Source organism: Antedon bifida, chromosome 7 (genome assembly GCF_963402885.1).
Source record: "Antedon bifida chromosome 7, ecAntBifi1.1, whole genome shotgun sequence".
In the NCBI taxonomy this organism is placed as follows: domain Eukaryota; kingdom Metazoa; phylum Echinodermata; class Crinoidea; order Comatulida; family Antedonidae; genus Antedon; species Antedon bifida.
In genome coordinates this window covers 6102409-6119901 of record NC_136232.1, presented here as the reverse complement: position 1 = coordinate 6119901, position 17493 = coordinate 6102409, and the positions used below count along the sequence as shown (strand labels likewise).

The 17493-nt window shown below is 34.5% G+C and overlaps 2 protein-coding genes across 6 annotated transcripts in view; both read left to right on the top strand.

The window, feature by feature from the left end:
* Positions 1 to 115: 115 nt before the first annotated feature.
* Positions 116 to 2973, top strand: LOC144848844 (tubulin alpha-1A chain-like). The gene is made up of 2 exons (XM_078705772.1): positions 116 to 238; positions 1449 to 2973. The coding sequence occupies exons 1-2, from the start codon at positions 236 to 238 to the stop codon at positions 2799 to 2801; spliced, it is 1356 nt and encodes a 451-aa protein (XP_078561898.1). The 5' UTR covers positions 116 to 235; the 3' UTR covers positions 2802 to 2973.
* Positions 2974 to 3977: 1004 nt separating this feature from the next.
* LOC144849119 (nucleolar pre-ribosomal-associated protein 1-like) overlaps positions 3978 to 17493 on the top strand; it is a 41812-nt gene continuing 28296 nt past the window's right edge. For 4 of the 5 annotated variants that reach the window (XM_078706123.1, XM_078706120.1, XM_078706122.1 and 1 more), the window contains exons 1-15: positions 9985 to 10124; positions 10319 to 10551; positions 10647 to 10819; positions 11093 to 11320; positions 12060 to 12830; positions 13037 to 13190; positions 13313 to 13559; positions 14115 to 14286; positions 14716 to 14992; positions 15089 to 15263; positions 15395 to 15557; positions 15664 to 15799; positions 16147 to 16307; positions 16687 to 16905; positions 17274 to 17420. In XM_078706123.1, coding sequence (XP_078562249.1) covers positions 10386 to 10551; positions 10647 to 10819; positions 11093 to 11320; positions 12060 to 12830; positions 13037 to 13190; positions 13313 to 13559; positions 14115 to 14286; positions 14716 to 14992; positions 15089 to 15263; positions 15395 to 15557; positions 15664 to 15799; positions 16147 to 16307; positions 16687 to 16905; positions 17274 to 17420 — 3189 coding nt within the window. In that variant the 5' untranslated portion in view covers positions 9985 to 10124; positions 10319 to 10385. Of the gene's footprint in view, positions 4128 to 4524; positions 4671 to 4986; positions 5275 to 5547; positions 5645 to 5906; positions 6110 to 6567; positions 6705 to 7086; positions 7283 to 7679; positions 7818 to 8037; positions 8188 to 8403; positions 8489 to 8695; positions 8935 to 9177; positions 9286 to 9859; positions 10125 to 10318; positions 10552 to 10646; positions 10820 to 11092; positions 11321 to 12059; positions 12831 to 13036; positions 13191 to 13312; positions 13560 to 14114; positions 14287 to 14715; positions 14993 to 15088; positions 15264 to 15394; positions 15558 to 15663; positions 15800 to 16146; positions 16308 to 16686; positions 16906 to 17273; positions 17421 to 17493 lie in introns of those variants that run through there. The other variant, XM_078706125.1, reaches the window with a different exon arrangement.

Genomic DNA, 17493 nt, shown 5'->3' with positions numbered 1-17493 from the left:
GTCGTAAGTTTTCGAAAGATGTTTACTTATATTTGAACAAGAAATCTTATAGCAACGCTTGTTTCTGATTGGTCGACAGCTCTGAATAACTGTTTATATAAACGTTTACCTTTGCCGCTTTCTCACATTCAGTTCTTCACCTACCGACCGTTAGTACCGGTGCTCGAAGACCACGAATTAATTCGTCAATTTTCCCGAATTTTTCACATCAAATTCGTCAACTTTCAACACTAAAATGGTGAGTAGAATTCGATTTTATCATCAGAAAGCATATTATACAATATTCTATAACTTGCTTTCATATTTCAGGTGTTTGATTTCAACGAAGTTATAAACATAATTTTAAGAAAGTAGGCCTAGATAGGTCATATGGAAAATCATGAAATATAGGGTTAGGCCTATATAGTTTTATATTATATTCTAAACGCATACAGTTGAAATAACCCCGGGCTGGAGAAGAATTAATTATTTAAGGATCATAAAAGTAAAAAAATACAGCAGCATTGAAACATGAGAAACGTATCATGGTTTTCGGCCTAACTTTAGATCTATAGAAATACGTATTTTTTACCATAAACTAAAATAGATTAATGTATATTTATTATGGATATTGATTATTTTAATTATAAATCTTAGTACGTAATTAATGTCATCGATTTATTCCATGTAAGAGGCGGGTTTCCCGCTGTTGAATGAGTTTGAATAAAATAAAATAAAAAATAAAATTTAATACCAAAACTGAAAAAATATGATTCTCTAAACAAAACTCTAGGAGATTAGTTTCAATTGTTCATAAAGCTCTCTCTACATTATCAAACTAGTTTGACAAAAAAATGTGATGTGCCCAAATATGGTAGTGATATGACATCATCATCATGTCCATATATGGGCACATCACATTTTTTTTGTCACATAAAGTTTAATAGTTTAATAATAATTGTTCACATTGTGGCGGGAAAAGACTTTCTATTACGATTCATAAATGCCGAAAGATTATGTTTGAAAGTTGTTATAAGGTGTAGCCATGGTTACAACAAATAGACCTTCACCCTGTCTGTACAATTATGACCTCATGTCTCGAATATTTACTGAACCATCTTGGTTGTCATAGAGACAGTAAATATCGTCTTTATACTACCTGTGTAATGTGATACGTGTGGTATGTACATAATGCAATACAGTACTATTCGGAATGCAGCACTATTTTTTTAATAACTATATTTGATATTTATTATTTTGTAATGATGATTTTTTTTCACATTTAAAATTAAAGCAGATTTTTTTTGTCTATTTTTTGTAACGTATTATCTTATCTAATTAATAATTGATAAACTTTAATATTATAATCCCATGGGCCTATTTTTAGGATTTAGGATTCATGACATATTCGTAATATTGCATTTATATTTTTACTGTCATTTATTTTATTGTCATTTTTTATTTTGCAGCGTGAGTGTATTTCCATCCATGTCGGTCAAGCCGGTGTCCAAATCGGTAATGCCTGCTGGGAGTTGTACTGCTTGGAGCACGGTATCCAACCTGATGGTCAGATGCCAAGTGACAAGACCATCGGAGGTGGTGATGATTCCTTCAACACCTTCTTCAGCGAGACTGGTGCTGGTAAACACGTTCCTCGTGCTGTGTTCGTCGATCTTGAACCAACCGTTGTTGATGAAGTTCGAACCGGTACTTACCGTCAGCTATTTCACCCAGAACAACTCATCACCGGCAAAGAAGATGCTGCCAACAACTACGCCAGAGGTCACTACACCGTTGGAAAAGAGCTTATTGACGTGGTTCTTGACCGAATCCGAAAGTTAGCTGATCAGTGCACGGGTCTTCAGGGATTCTTGATCTTCCACAGCTTTGGAGGTGGAACTGGTTCTGGTTTTACATCACTCTTGATGGAACGTCTTTCAGTAGATTATGGAAAGAAGTCCAAGCTGGAATTCGCTATCTACCCAGCACCTCAAATTGCTACTGCTGTTGTCGAACCATACAACTCCATTCTGACAACTCATACAACCCTTGAACATTCCGACTGTGCCTTCATGGTTGACAATGAAGCTATCTACGATATCTGTCGACGAAACCTTGACATCGAAAGACCAACTTACACCAACCTGAACAGATTGATTGGCCAGATTGTATCGTCGATCACTGCATCTCTTCGATTCGATGGTGCATTGAACGTGGATTTGACAGAGTTCCAGACCAACTTGGTACCCTACCCACGTATCCACTTTCCTCTTGCTACATACGCCCCAGTCATCTCAGCAGAGAAAGCATACCACGAACAGCTGACTGTGTCAGAAATCACCAACGCCTGCTTTGAACCTGCCAACCAGATGGTGAAGTGTGATCCACGTCACGGCAAGTACATGGCTTGTTGTCTGTTGTTCCGTGGTGACGTCGTGCCAAAGGATGTCAACGCAGCTATTGCTACCATCAAGACAAAGAGAACCATCCAGTTCGTCGACTGGTGTCCAACTGGCTTCAAAGTCGGCATCAACTACCAACCACCAACTGTGGTACCAGGAGGTGACTTGGCCAAAGTACAACGTGCCGTGTGTATGTTGAGCAACACCACAGCCATCGCCGAGGCATGGGCCCGTCTTGATCACAAGTTCGATCTGATGTACGCCAAGCGTGCTTTCGTACATTGGTACGTTGGTGAAGGTATGGAAGAAGGAGAGTTCTCCGAAGCTCGTGAAGATCTGGCAGCTCTTGAAAAAGATTACGAAGAGGTAGGCGTTGATTCAATGGAAGGAGAAGAGGAAGAAGAGGGCGAGGAATATTAGACATACATAAATCAGACAATCTTTCATATTATGAACATTAAAATTAAACCGTACTAAATGCTACAGTATTTTTATTATATCTATTTTTACAATATCCGTCCCATATGCTTCATGTATCGTTTGTATAATACATGTTTGCTGAAAAAAATAAATTTTATATTTTAAAAATGCATCTATTTGCTTATGTTACATGTATTCACGTCTAGTTACGTACATACTGTTGACGATTGACGGTAAGAGCTGTACCCCGGGGTTGTTTTTTTTGCCATATAGACTACAGAGTATGCTAATCTACAGTATATACATCTATAAACGACTGAGAAATACTTATGTAAAGACAACAGATCCAAGAAATGTATGTTGCGAGAGCTTTTTGTCGGCATTAGCCTATTATATATCATTCTACTGTACAGTACGTAGGCGAGGCCCAGGGAAGAGTGAAATTCACTCTTCCCTGGTAGGCCCTATATATCTATAAAAGACTGTGATTGTGAGGGCGATAACATTAATGATACAGACATAATGGACCTGGGTTTGGTTGGGTGCATCTGTGTGAGACGACTCTAAACAATATTGCCTGTATTAAAATAAGATTTCCTACTGGCACGTACGTAGATCGTCCTTATATTATTGATTTATTGATTTATCTTATGACTGCTAACAGTTTCCCGCCAAGTGGACGGGCAACATCTAAAATTCAATGATGATGATGACCTGTGAATATTTGGTCTAAAAAACACATTTTTCGCTAAACATTGCCGTCCTAACATAGCTGAAAAGCTAAAGTGCAATCAGTTTTTTTTTTTGTGGTACGTATATCGTAATCATGGGACACAAAGATACACATATAATTTAGTACTCTTTGACTTTTAGTAGGCCTAAAAAGATTATGAGCAGATCTTTAGGGCAAGCGTGTGTCTACTTCGGCAATTAAAACTTTTTTTCATTATATTTTTGAAAAAAGGTGAGGGAAAAAATGTTTCCTAAGCTTAAAATAACATTGATATTGTCAGTGGTAAGTCGTTTGTTCTTTATTTATTATTAGGCCACCTAACTACTACGAATGTATAAGTACAATAAGTTACAGAAGTTTTGTATAGCGCCCTCTTTTATTCAATATGTATTTTAATGACCTTTGACAAAAACACACATGTTGTGTACTAGGCCTACGAAGATTTTGCTTTCACAAAATGAAGAGAAAAAGACAAAATGATGGTTCCTCAGTTATTGCACAAGATACAAAAATTAAGAAAAATAGTCAATCATTTACAGCCCATCAATTCAAGAAGCAGTTACGTTCAGAAAACAACGGGGAAGTTTTGCAAGGTAAGCCTAGCCTGGCCCTTATTACTATTAGTATTAGCTAAGTATTCGCACTCAGCAGTCCGGCGGGACGGGATGGATGTAGGCTAGTAATGGTATCCATCAGCCAGGAGACGTTCGGCATAAGCTTGGCTTAACTGAGAGTCTAGCTTAATTGGCCTAACACAACCGGCACAAATACAACCTCTGTATTTCCATTTCTATCACTAGACTAACCAACTGCATCGTATTTCAAGTTTGTTATAATTAATATACAGTAACTATTATATATTATTAAATTATATTCAGGTTCAGCTTTGTATCTGAGCTTTTTGACTGGAGGCCTACTATTATTAGTATTACAGACAGTATATCTTTTCTTTTCTACACACTTGCATACTGTAACTGTTTTATTTTTTAGCATTGACTCTCTTTCGTACATCGGTCGGTGAATTTGAAATAGAAAGTGACCCTGAAAAGGATATTATCCAGTCATATTTAAAAATATCAGGAGAATGCGCAGAAATAATACAGCTTCTGGATGGGAACAAAAGACCACCAAAAGAGGTAATTTTATTTAATAATATATATATTAAATATATATATACTGGTAAAATGATATATGAAATAATAGTTAGAGGAAGATTGTTAAACTAGAATAGTGCTCAGACGATTCACACACAAATGTCAAATTTCAATTCAATGTAATATTCTCTCACAATATAGGAGCCAAATAAATAAAAGATAAATTGCCTTTGGAACAAATTTCTGTGGAAAAGCCTGACCCTGGTTACAGATTATGAAAATACACTTAATTTGTTAATTATAGAAATTAGCCATAATCGGTAAATAATATTTGTTAATTTTGCATTTATCCAAACAGCTTCAGTTGATATGTGAAGTTCTGGAGAAAATATTTTTATCAGTCATTGACAATCACCCAATCTACCACAGCAGTTTGGTTCGGGTCGCACATCAGATATGCCAGAAGCACATCAAGCAAGTAGAACGAGCCATTTTCGCTGGCATCCACAACAACGTCGCAATGGCTGGTTTCCGACTGTTGACGTCAATCGTGATGCTGGGGATTAGCTCAGCAAGAAACGTGATGAGTTGCTTCTCGTTTGATCATCCGACTCTGATGAAACTTGTCAATCGATGTAATCTAGAGGTTTGAAAATTAAAATATAATTTTATATTTAATAGATTGTATGCTTGAACCAGGTCATGATGTAGGCAAAAGTGCTTGATGCAAAGTAGAGCAGAAATAAATAGCCAAAGACGCTAGTTATAAGTTGAACATTCTAATGACTACAGGCTCTTTCATGAGGAGTACCTCAATTTTATTTATTTCTAATTTTATATATCAAAAAGTACATAGAGTTAGTACATACACTACTAACTACTGTACAAAAGAATAAATAATAATCATTTGATTTTTCAGAATGACGAGGATGTGCGTGTATGTTATGTACGTTTCATGTTGTCACTTCTGGTAGTCGGGGACAGCCAATTGATAGAAGATCTATTATCGCATAAAGGTATGTTTCACGAAAATCTACTTTTCTGATAAAGACTTCTATTATGGTGAAAAGTCTTTTAAAATCTTTTTCTTATATTACCTTATGTGACAACTGTGATGTGCCCATATATGGCAAGATGATGTCATATCACTACCATATTTGGGCATATTACTATCATATTTTGGCACATCATACTTTTTTTTGTCAAACTAGTTTGATAATGTTGACAGAGATTTAATATCATTTTAACAAATTCTCAAATGTTTTATTTTATATAAAGGTTTTATTAAGGGAACATTCAAGGCAGTTAAGTCTGATCGGTTGTCGTTGATTCAAGTGCTCCTCCCAACATTACGTGATAAGATCGTAATGAACAGTACCATAAAGAAAACGCAGAAGCTCCGGTTGTTCAATGAATACACATTGCAGCAGTTAGCAAATCTCTACGTATGGGACGGAAAAAATGACATTGACACTGATAAGGTATTTATTTTTATTTACTTCTTGTGTAGTGTAGTTAGTCTTGTAAGCTCAAATGCCATACTGTGCAAATTTGACATGCAAGATATTTGTCACGTCACCCAGGTTTTCCTGCCTGTTTTTATTCTTATTTTCTTGCCTCTTTTCCTTCCTTTTTTTCCAGCCTATTTTTCTGCCTCTTTCCCTGCCTCTCCTCCCTTTCCCACCAAATGGAATATGACATTTTAAATAATTCTATTCCATGAATGTTATGTTTGATTTATGTTGATGAAAGAACTGTTGAGTTTCTCAACCTTTCGATCAATATGCTTTGATCTTCCTTAGGAGTGAGAATGCAGAAAGTTCAGGAAACAGGGAATATAAGAGAAATAGGGCGGGACTGGTGTGAAAGCTAAAATTTCGCCATGCAAACCTTCAAACAATGTTTGATTTAGTAACTATTTATTATTATTATGTATTAGGAGAAAGATGAAGAAGAACGTACATCTTCAGGTAGAGACATTGTCAGAGAGCTTATTCACAACTTTCTTTGTGATGTCACGTGTTCTCACAGGCACGGAATTAACTTCTTTGACAAAACATACGGGACATCAGGCATGTAAGTGTATCATCAAAATATCATTTATTAAATAACTTTTGAAAAGAAGATGCAGTACATGGGTTGAGTATCAAAGCCCTCCCATTCATTTAACAGTAAACATCACAGTGTGTGTGAAAGTAGTCCTAATTTGAAGTGTCTTACTGGAGAATTGGCATTTCTGAAAATTAAGCTCTGTCTACACTATCAAACTAGTTTAACAAAAAAATGTGTGATGTGCCCAAATATGGTAGTGATATGACATATGGTTGGGCATAACACATTTTTTTTGTCATATAAAGGTTGATAGTGTAGACTTTACAGTCTGGTTTTACTAATGATGACGGAATCACTAAACATGTTTCTTTAACGATTATTATCCGATGTATTACATGTATTATAGGAATCAGAACTCAGTATTGTTTAAGTTTCTTCAAACATTAAGAACGGCAACGAAAGACTCATTGGTGGAAGAATTAGTGGTGAAGGTTTTAAAGACTTGTCCAGATATTCTCCAGAAGTATTTGACATCATCTGGTTACTCATTCTTTCCAAGAGCTTCTGAAACATGGGTAGTTAACATGAAGTTTTTAGCAAAGGTATGTTGCATTTATTTTCATATTTTCACGAATGTTCTGCCAATGGTTTTACAAACATATTTATTCGATGGCATAGACTCTGCCAAATGTTAGAAATAAAACAATAATATTAACATACAATCACAATATTTGTTTTATTGTACAAAGTTAGAGGAAGAATAAAGTGCCCGTTTTCACCATTCAGACATGGGCTAAAAATAGGAAGTTTTAAAATAAAAAAAAAATTCTCATTTCTTACTGAATATCAATCCTTAAACTTAAGTGAAATGCTTAGTATGTAATTGTAATGTCTCACTTAAGTGGAATTGGTGAATACGGCCACAGCCACACAAATATTTCTGGTGTTTATTGAGTTATGGCTATAAAAAGTAAAACTAAATAATTTTTTTTTACAAAGATATATAAAGCACAGCCTGATGTTCCACCCTGCCTTATACAATCTGATAAGGTCGCAGTTCAGAAACTTGTTGCTATGGCAATGGTCACTACAAAACCAGTAGTAATTTCAAAGTCAACTCTGATTCAGGGAATAAAGGTAACAATTCACATTTTTACTTTGAAGTATAAAGCTCTGTCTACAATATAAAACTAGTTTGATGTGTCCAAATATGGTAGTGATATGCTCAAATATGGTAGTGATATGACATCATGTCCATATATAAAGTTTGATAGTGTAGACAAGGCTTTAGGTATTTAACCAAAACTGGGACTCTGCTCTGTATGTTATTATATTGCAAGTTTTCTTTTTATTTTAGAATGCTAATTTGATGGTCTGCTACCAATCCTTAGATGTTTTGTTGCTTTTTCTGGAGAAGTCTTTAAAAGTGATTCAGTTTGTTCAGCAAGCTTCTCCTCAATTTAACAAGAAAGAGTTTTTAGATGCCTTTACTGGGGATATTTATAAGGTATACCTGAACTTATTTGTATGATAGCGTTCACAATTTTCAAATCATCCTGAATATTTTGGTGTGAATAGGAAAAATGGATATATTGGTGACGTTGTGATGAGCTATCTTTATCTTCAATAAGGGCTGGAATAATTTTTTTAAATAGCACGCCCTCTGTTGCTCTGTCTATTTTGCCAAGTGTTTCGCTCAGTTGAAAAAATTTTTATTTTTTAGGAGTTACCAGAAGTAACACTGCTATTTGGAATTTGGCACAGAACAATGAATATGCTATCTGGGAAGCAAGTTCCTGACATTAAAGGTATTTCTAAGTAATTTGAAAAGAGATTGAGCACTGATATTTGAGCAAATACTGTAACCACTCATATTTAAACAACTGACCAATTATGTTTGAGAAACTGACCAATTATGTTTGAGAAACTGACCATTCCTTTGTGCAATCTGATAATTGGCTATTTTTGTTAAGTTTCCAAGTAGCATGTGTTACTTTACACTCTCATTTTTTCAGAGGACAGCCTCCAGAATCCAGACTTCTCTGACCTCCTGAGCATTCTGTTGAAGGTGCTTCGTCTTTACCAAGTCTGTGTCCCGTCAGCTATGGAACAGACCACATTTGATTTTGGACATCTGTTGCACGACACGTACAACTTGCAAGAGAAAGAGCTGTGCACTGATGCAACGTTGCAGATCAGTGCCTTGCGGTTCCTGGAAACACTGCCCAGGGGTCAGATAAAATGGTTTAAAGAGGTAGGTATAGATGTTGTTTCTACAAATAACCTTTCATCAGCATACAAATGTTACCCAGACCTCCAGTAAAGTTGTTTATGGTCGGATACTCAGTATTAATGAAACATTTGGAAAGTCTGGCATTTCATAGATCATAGTACAGAAGAGCTTAAATTGTATGAGGTCTTGTGGGTTTTATGAGCCAGACAATACTGTACAGTTTGAACTGTATATTTGACGCATTTTGTTTATTTCTTCTAATAGCTGAAGACCGACAAAAGCAAGCAGTCTACTGTGACTTTACTGTTAAATCTGTTAACTTCTTCCACTGATAGTAAACTCAAAGATGCAAGCAAAGTGCTACTTCATAAGGTATGCAAATAATTTGTTTCACAACACAGTATGATGGATGGTAAAAGTAGTTTGATAAAAAAAGTGTGATATGCTTAAATATGGTAGTGATATGCTTAAATATGGTAGTGATATGCTTAAATATGGTAGTGATATGCTTAAATATGGTAGTGATATGCTTAAATATGGTAGTGATATGCTTAAATATGGGAGTGATATGCTTAAATATGGTAGTGATATGCTTACATATGGTAGTGATATGCTTAAATATGGGAGTGATATGCTTAAATATGGGAGTGATATGCTTAAATATGGTAGTGATATGCTTATATGGTAGTGATATGCTTAAATATGGTAGTGATATACTTAAATATGGTAGTGATATGATATCATCATGTCCATATATGGGCACATCAAATTTTGTTGTCACATAATGTTTGATAGTGTAGACAGAGCTTTAGTCTTTGGCCATTTTAACATTTGGTTTCCTCATATATTTTTTTCTTTTATTTGGATTGCTACCTGACAAGGTATTATGAGAATTTTAGATTTAGAAATTCTGGCGTTTAACTTTAATTTATTTTGCATGATATAGATCTTCAGGGAAACTGGTATTTTTAAGAGCAGCGATCAAGAGATCACTATCTGGTTACAGCATCTTTTGCCAAAGGAGTCTGGATCAAACATCAAAATAGAAATCCAGTTCCTTCAAAAGATTCTGACAAAGGTTGTCCGCAATCCACATCCATTGATGGACCACATTGCCATGGCAACGGTATCGGCATTGCAGGAGGTTGATGGTGGTGGAGAAGATTGCTTGAATGATGGAGATGGGAAGGTTTTAACAACTCAGATTAAAGGTATAGTTGTCTATATTGCATATTCTCCAACTATCAATTTGGCCCTATAATCAAGTCCTCGTCTTGGATATAAAATATAATATATTGGTCTTGCATCTTCTGTTTGATACACATATACCTTCTCATTAGACTATTGTGGCTGCGTGCTATGAATTTGTCATTTTTATATTTCTGAAAATATTTTGATACTATAGATATTCTGGAACTGGATGATGTACCTATAACGCAGGTAGATTCCTTTGCTGCCACGCTGCCACGCCCATGGACACACCCACGCCCATGGACACATCTACAGCCATACCCAACAAGACAGTTACGCTCCAGCAGACAACTGATACTGCATCTACAGAGAAGTTACTATCACCATTTAGTGCACTCGTTCCTGCTGCTCTTCAGGAGTGGATTGCATTTACTAAATTGCAGCAAGGTAAATCATAAGTTGTCATGTTTGCTTAATTTGATTTCAGAATCCTTACTATAAGTACAAAATGTTGGTGGTAATTGTTTTTATTTCTATTTTAGCCTCAATTACCTCCTATTTGACCTCTGTTTTGAGAGCCATTTTGCACTCTCAGGACAACCCTGTGCCGATGTGTATGCTAGTGTCAGAGATTATGAAAGACTTCAAAGCAGACAATACTGAATTTGAAGAATTTGTAGATTACTGCTCATTCTGGTTGCCAGGAAGTTCAAAAGTATGTTTTAAAAAATAATTTAGTTTATAAATAATGTCTTGTATAATAATATTTTAAAAGTTATGCTAACTGGTCTCTCCCCTGATCATATTATTCAAAATGTTGTTTTGTAAAATATATACTTTTGTAATAATCTTATTCTTCTGATTTATTGAAGTTATGTTACATTTTTTACTTCAATAATGTTATATTATGTGTTAATGGAGTGGAGCATATTTTAATGTGTTCTATCAATAGTGTGTTGACCTTTTCTTTTTTCCTCATAACCCAAAGAAAAAGAACGTTAAGAAAACAAAACAAAACACGATGTCTTCACAAGGTAATGCATTGGATGTTTTGTACAAAACATTCTTATTGCATAAAGATGAGTTAACCTATAGTCATTTTGTCCTGAAAACTGCTGCACTTATCCGTAAAAAACCTCTGAATGATGACCAGATGAAGTCATTTATTCAGCAGCTGATGCTGTATGCAAGAACGTCAATCCTTCAACCCCAAAAGGTGAGATAAACTCATTAAAAAAAGTTATGTAATAATAAAATATGCGGTTGTTGTATACAAGCCAATTTTCTGAAACTTTCTTTCTAAACACAGACCAATCTTTATTGATATCTCGGTTTTTCAAAATGTAATTTAATTTATCAGATGAAAACGACCTTTAGAAATAGACATGGAAATCTATTTGGATAACAAGAAGTCGTGTTTAACATACTTGCCTTTCAATCGCAAAGGTTAGAGTTCAATCCTAACTTAGTGCAAGGTAAAACAACTCCCCTCCTTAAGCCTTAAATGAGACTTATACCTTTTTTACATCTGCATAAATTGTTATAACTTGTAACAAGTAACCTGGTTTGATCTCCCGATTTATTACATGTTTTCATACATGCACGTGCGAACCATGAGAAATCTCCGGAGAAAACATAGTTGCATGCTATATGGTGATGATTGGTCAGTTTAATACCATTTCAATACACGCGTGCGCAGTAACAACTTGGAACATCTAGGAACAAAAACAGGCCTCTCATTGGTGTGTTTTTATCTCAAGTTTTCACAGAAAATTGTGTTCACACTATGCACACCTGGTTACAACTTGTTACAAGCTGTTACAGGTGTGAAAAGGGTATTAATTTATAAGCATGATAAAGTTCGTCCATCCTGTAATTGCAGAGTGAACTTGCTGTTGGAATGAAAGCAAGGAATCAAACTTGGTCTTTTACTCTGATATTTTTTTTTTCTTTAGTTTGAGTCACCAAATGAAGTTCTCAAGAACTGCTTACAGCTAGTTCTAAAGACACTCAAACAATTTCAAAGCCAACATTCTGAGCACAAAGAATCATCTGATCAAACTCTAACCACAGATGAGGAAACTACACCGTGTGAAGGTCAAAGTTCATTTTTTTTGGAGCTTACAAAGATCGTTTTCACGAGCAACACCTTCACTGTCTGGTTACAGAAAATTGAGGGCAGTATCACTGATTGTCGGATTATTTGTTTATTTCTTCAAGATGCTGTAGAACAATTAAAACAATCTGTGTCTAAGGAATTACTAAAGGAATGGACTTCAAATGTATTTTGCACACTCATTGATAAAGCAAGTGGCGTGACAGAGAATGACTTAGATTTCAATAGCTTGACAGGGTTATTTCAAGCTGTGCAGGACTTACTGGAAGTAGACAATTTTAAAGACTTTTTACAAAACACTGCTCTTCTGCCAACAAAGTCTCTTCTAAACTCGGATAAGGATGGGTTATCCGATAAAGGAAGATTTTTCATTCTTTTAACGAAATTATCCGCTGGTCTAGATCAATCAGAAACGTTAACTTCTGCAAATAAAGATAACAAGAAACAAATTGATAAATCTCTCGCAATGAAATTATTGAGTTTATTTGAAGCTACTGATGATGAGAAAGCTGATAGCCTGATATGTCACATGATCAAACAGGATACGGGTGTAACGGATGTCGCAACAAAGAAAACACTGCTAAGGTGTCTAGAAGGAAACAAGCAAAAGGTATGTTGTCTGTTTTTAAAAATACAATTTACTTAAAGATGTCACCTAAAACATAAACAATGAAGATTAACAAAAAAGACTTTGAATAGGCCATTTTGAGGTTTTTATAAAGTCATTCACTTTTGTAGAAAAATATTTAAAAATAATGTTTTCACTTATAAAAAGATAAAATAAACGTTAAATTCAACTAAAAACTTTAATTTTAGGTGCTAACAGCAGCGTATCTGGTTGAGAGGCGGGATGATTTATGCTCGGAATGTCTTGACTGGCTAAAAAAGAAGAAATCAAAAGAAATGTTAAATAAACATCAAGCATTATTTATACCAGTGATAAATGTGTTGCTAACCAAGGAATCAACAGGTATCATCCAACTAACAATACATACCTTTACTTGCACATTCTGTAAAACCAGATTTATCACATAAGCTGTCTGATTTTGGAAGAGTTGGTTAAAAATATAACTTTTCTTTCTTTAAAAATAGGTATTGACTCATTAACTAGCTTGTTTTGGGATTGGCTAGCACACTGGTGCATCACAGAATCATCTGACCAATCATCTGCAAGCTTTCTGCCAGAACTCTCCAATCAGATTGAAGAATGTGATGATGATGGCCTCTTGAGAGTTACTGTTCTTAAGAAACTAGCAAAAGCTATGGATGAAGAAGTTGTAATAGGATTGGTGGAACAATTATGCAAAGGTCCAATCACATCAAAGATTCCTTTTAATAGGTAATTGTAAAATTAAAATGACAGGTTAAACTACAGTATAGTATACCTGCCACCTACCAGTTTCAGTGGCCAATGCGTGAGACATTAAATTTAAAATGTATATAGCACCCTCTATGTTAAAACCCAAATTTTTCGCCGAATACAGTTAGGCTTTCCTCAAATTAATTAATTAATATGTAGTCCTAGGCTATTTTTCCTAAAAAATAGGCAATTTTATTTCTTGGTAAATTTTGTCTGAATATTTTTATGGATGCGCGAGGCATACAAAAATCGGCCCTTATACGCGAGGCTCGCGCATAATGTGTGAGAGTTGGCAGGTATAGTATAACCCCTGTTCCAAGGATATAGACCCACTGCATCCATGCGTTGCATTGATGATGATTATTTGGTTAAATTTAAGAAGTTTGCCATACTTTTTAAAAATAAATGGAGATAAACAGACCTGAATGGTGACTACCAATGAATGACTGATATATTTTTTTTAATTAAGACAAGTTTTCTTTAGTATTTTTCAGGAATGATTGTGTTTTTAATGTTCTTTAATTTTTATTGTAGACTTCAGCTTGTCGCTTGCTCAGGTTTAATAGGCCAAATCACATCACAGTCAAGTCATGTTATGTGTGAATTCTTACATGCCTGCCTTCATAGTGTCATAACACTCACCAAAGAGAGTTCAAATGAAGCATACATGCATCACTATAGCAATGTTATAGTTCAATCTATTCAGGTATAGTGTGTTTAATCTTATGGAGTGAAAACCAGTCTTACAACATTTTAGCATTTTATTTCTGTTGCTATTATAAATTATAAAGTTAGATTAAAAAAAGATGACATAGTTTTTGGTTTTTTTTAATTTACAATGTGGCACATATGCTTTGCAAACAAAAGGAGATTTATTCTAATGTTGCATTGTTATGTTTATATTGTCATTGTTTGTTTTATATGTATAAGGGTAGCCATTAAAACTAGCATTGCTCTTTTGGTTTGTTCCCTCCATTTTTTGCAGTATTTTATCCATTTATTTCATCTTATATTCTTATGCAATTAGGAAAATAAATTGAAATGAAAAATGAAAATGATATGTTTCATAATAACAATGAAATTCAAGTTAAGTAAGATTGTAAATATTTTTCCAAATAAGTTTTTTTATTTTTAGTGTTTTGACGCTGATCTAGGATTGACACTTGCATTCGTAAAAACTTGGAATAAATTTGTAAAAGATGTTTTAAAGTCTCATTATCAAACTTCAGAGACTCATAGGCTTTTAAGCAGCCTGTTGGTAGGAGTCTACTCTAAATCGCAATCACCCGTCGAGAGCATCATTCCAGCATCTACCATATTCCAAATGGTCGTCTCTCATTCAGCGTTTATTCCCACAATGCTTTTGGAAGTTGGTGCCGATCAGAATATCGATTCTCTAAAGAAAGTCAAAGGTAAAGTTGTGTAAGAGTTTGCTTGAGACTTATGTTACATTTTCTAAAAAAAACTGAAAGGGTTGTTATGTTATATATTTAATTTCATTTCTACAGAAAGTCTTGTGAAGTTAATAAGCACGCTATTAGATCTAGATTGTAGTGCATGTGCTCCGTCTCATTTTGCTGTATTCCTTGGAGCATACAGCGCCACCATGCAACTTGTCGATCAACAACTACTCTACATTATGTATCTGTGTGAAATTAAACAAGTTGATGTTTGGAGCTTCCGGTAAGTAGCCACATTTCTTCAATCAGTTCTTACATATTTTAAGTCTTATTGAATATTTAGCTTATAAAGTCACGACTGTTCTGAGCATGGTTTAAGATATTCAACTACACCTCCTTTAATTTTTTTCCCAGTCCCTTCATGTTTGGTAAAATCGCTGTAGAACAGCACATGGCCAGGTCATCACTAGGCAGGTCACTTTGGACCCAACCAAGCATGGCAGAGGTCATTGCACTTTTTGATGCAGAGAAATTGAAATATTCAACTTTGAACTTTCCATTGGACATAAAACTTCAGGTAAGAAGTTTTTGTTATTGTATTATGTAGATAGGCTTATACTCCATCTTTAATTAAATTGCATATATAAATACTTTTCCTGATGTAATAATTTTTTAATTTTCAGCCAATGGGAGCCAAATCTCAAGAAGAAGACTGTAATTTAACAAAAGAACCTGAAACAGAAACTGCTAGTATTGATACAAGCAGTATCTATGATCCATGCTGTGTTCTGCCGATGTTTAGCTACCTGATGTCACCAAGTAAAACCATTTTTAAAATTCAGATACAGTACTAATAACATAAACAAATTCATAGAACCTGACATATCAATTGTCTGCACTATCAAACTAGGTTGAAAAAAATAGTGTGATGTGCACAAATATGGTAGTGATATGACATCATCATGTCTATTTATGGGCACATCGTATTTTGTTGTCACATAAAGTTTGATAGTGTAGACAGAGGTTTAGTAATATTTTTCAGCTATTCAGCGGTTCAGCTATGTACAATTTCTAAGACAAATGTATAACAAAACATATATGTATTACAGTATGTTGTTTTAACGTTGTGTTCTATATTTTAACCCAGTTTTTTATTTAAAACTTAGCCTCCTTAGTAGACTGCTCAAAGTTGATAGAGTCTGGATGCATAGACTACATCTTTGCTGCCCTTGGAAGCCAAGATACAGCAATGAGAGCAGCAGCATACCATTGCTTGTCAGAATTCTACACACACTTAGAAACGGCCAGGTTCTGGGGTAGAAGAGAGGTACACATTGATCCAATTAATGTAGATATTTTTTCTCATATGACGTATATTAAAACTGGTGGATACCAAACTTGTACAAGTAGTTATGTACAGTAGCTTTGTGAGGTAATATCTTAAAATGATCGTTAAAAAAAAACATTTCAATCTTTAAACTAAAACCGTAAGTATAGACTTTCTTCATCAGTGCTTCTATGAATGAATGTACTGCGGAACAGGAACTCTAGTAGACCATACACAGTGCCATTTTGATTTTACGATCATTCAGGAAATTACCTCGCATACTAACAATAAACCAATCATCTCAATGAATTCTTAATAGTTCTGTCGAAGATTAGTTAAATTATTTTCTCTTATAGTTTTGTATATTTTTCTATTTTAGGTTGCATACGTCCTAGATTGCCTTCGCAACTCAGTCAAGAAACCAAATCAAAGAATCCCCAATGTGATATGCATGCTGTTGGGTCGTGTGTTACATTTGATTTTGACCCCAGATGACCCAATGTATAAAGTGGTATTCAAAATGCTGTTTGTTAAGCCTGAGCTAAATCTAGAAACAGTTCCCATGATGCAACGCTTGTTTTATAGTTCAAATTTGCAAGTAAGTACTTGATGACCTGGTATGACCTTTGCACCCTAGTGTATGGATTGGTAACTTAAGTGGTCACATTTTACATGAATAAACACATATTTTATTTAAATAAAATTGTAACATTCAAAATAATGAGTCCACACTCTAATCTCAGAAAGCATGTTATGTAAGGTTTATTGGATCAAATATCAAATATAAAAATTACATTTATTTGTGACAAAAATAGCATTAACAATTTATAGATTATATAAACATCTAATAATAAAATGATAATAGGCTATTGATTAATTATTATTATTGTTTACTTTTTTCGTTTATATTTATTTATTTACTTTCTTGCTTACTTATTTACAAATTTGTTTCTTGAAACCAAACAGAATAAAAGTGAGCGTGCTTGGCTATTGCAGCTCATGATAGACGGACTGCGAGACAAGCATGATTTCTATATTTACAATCAGCAGAGTCATGTTTTCAAGACCTTACTAAGCTTCTTTAATACATATGTGTGTGATAGGAAAATTCAGGTAAAAGATGCGGTATTCATTTTAAGCTCTGTCTACACTATCAAACTAGTTTTGACAAAAAAATGTGATGTGC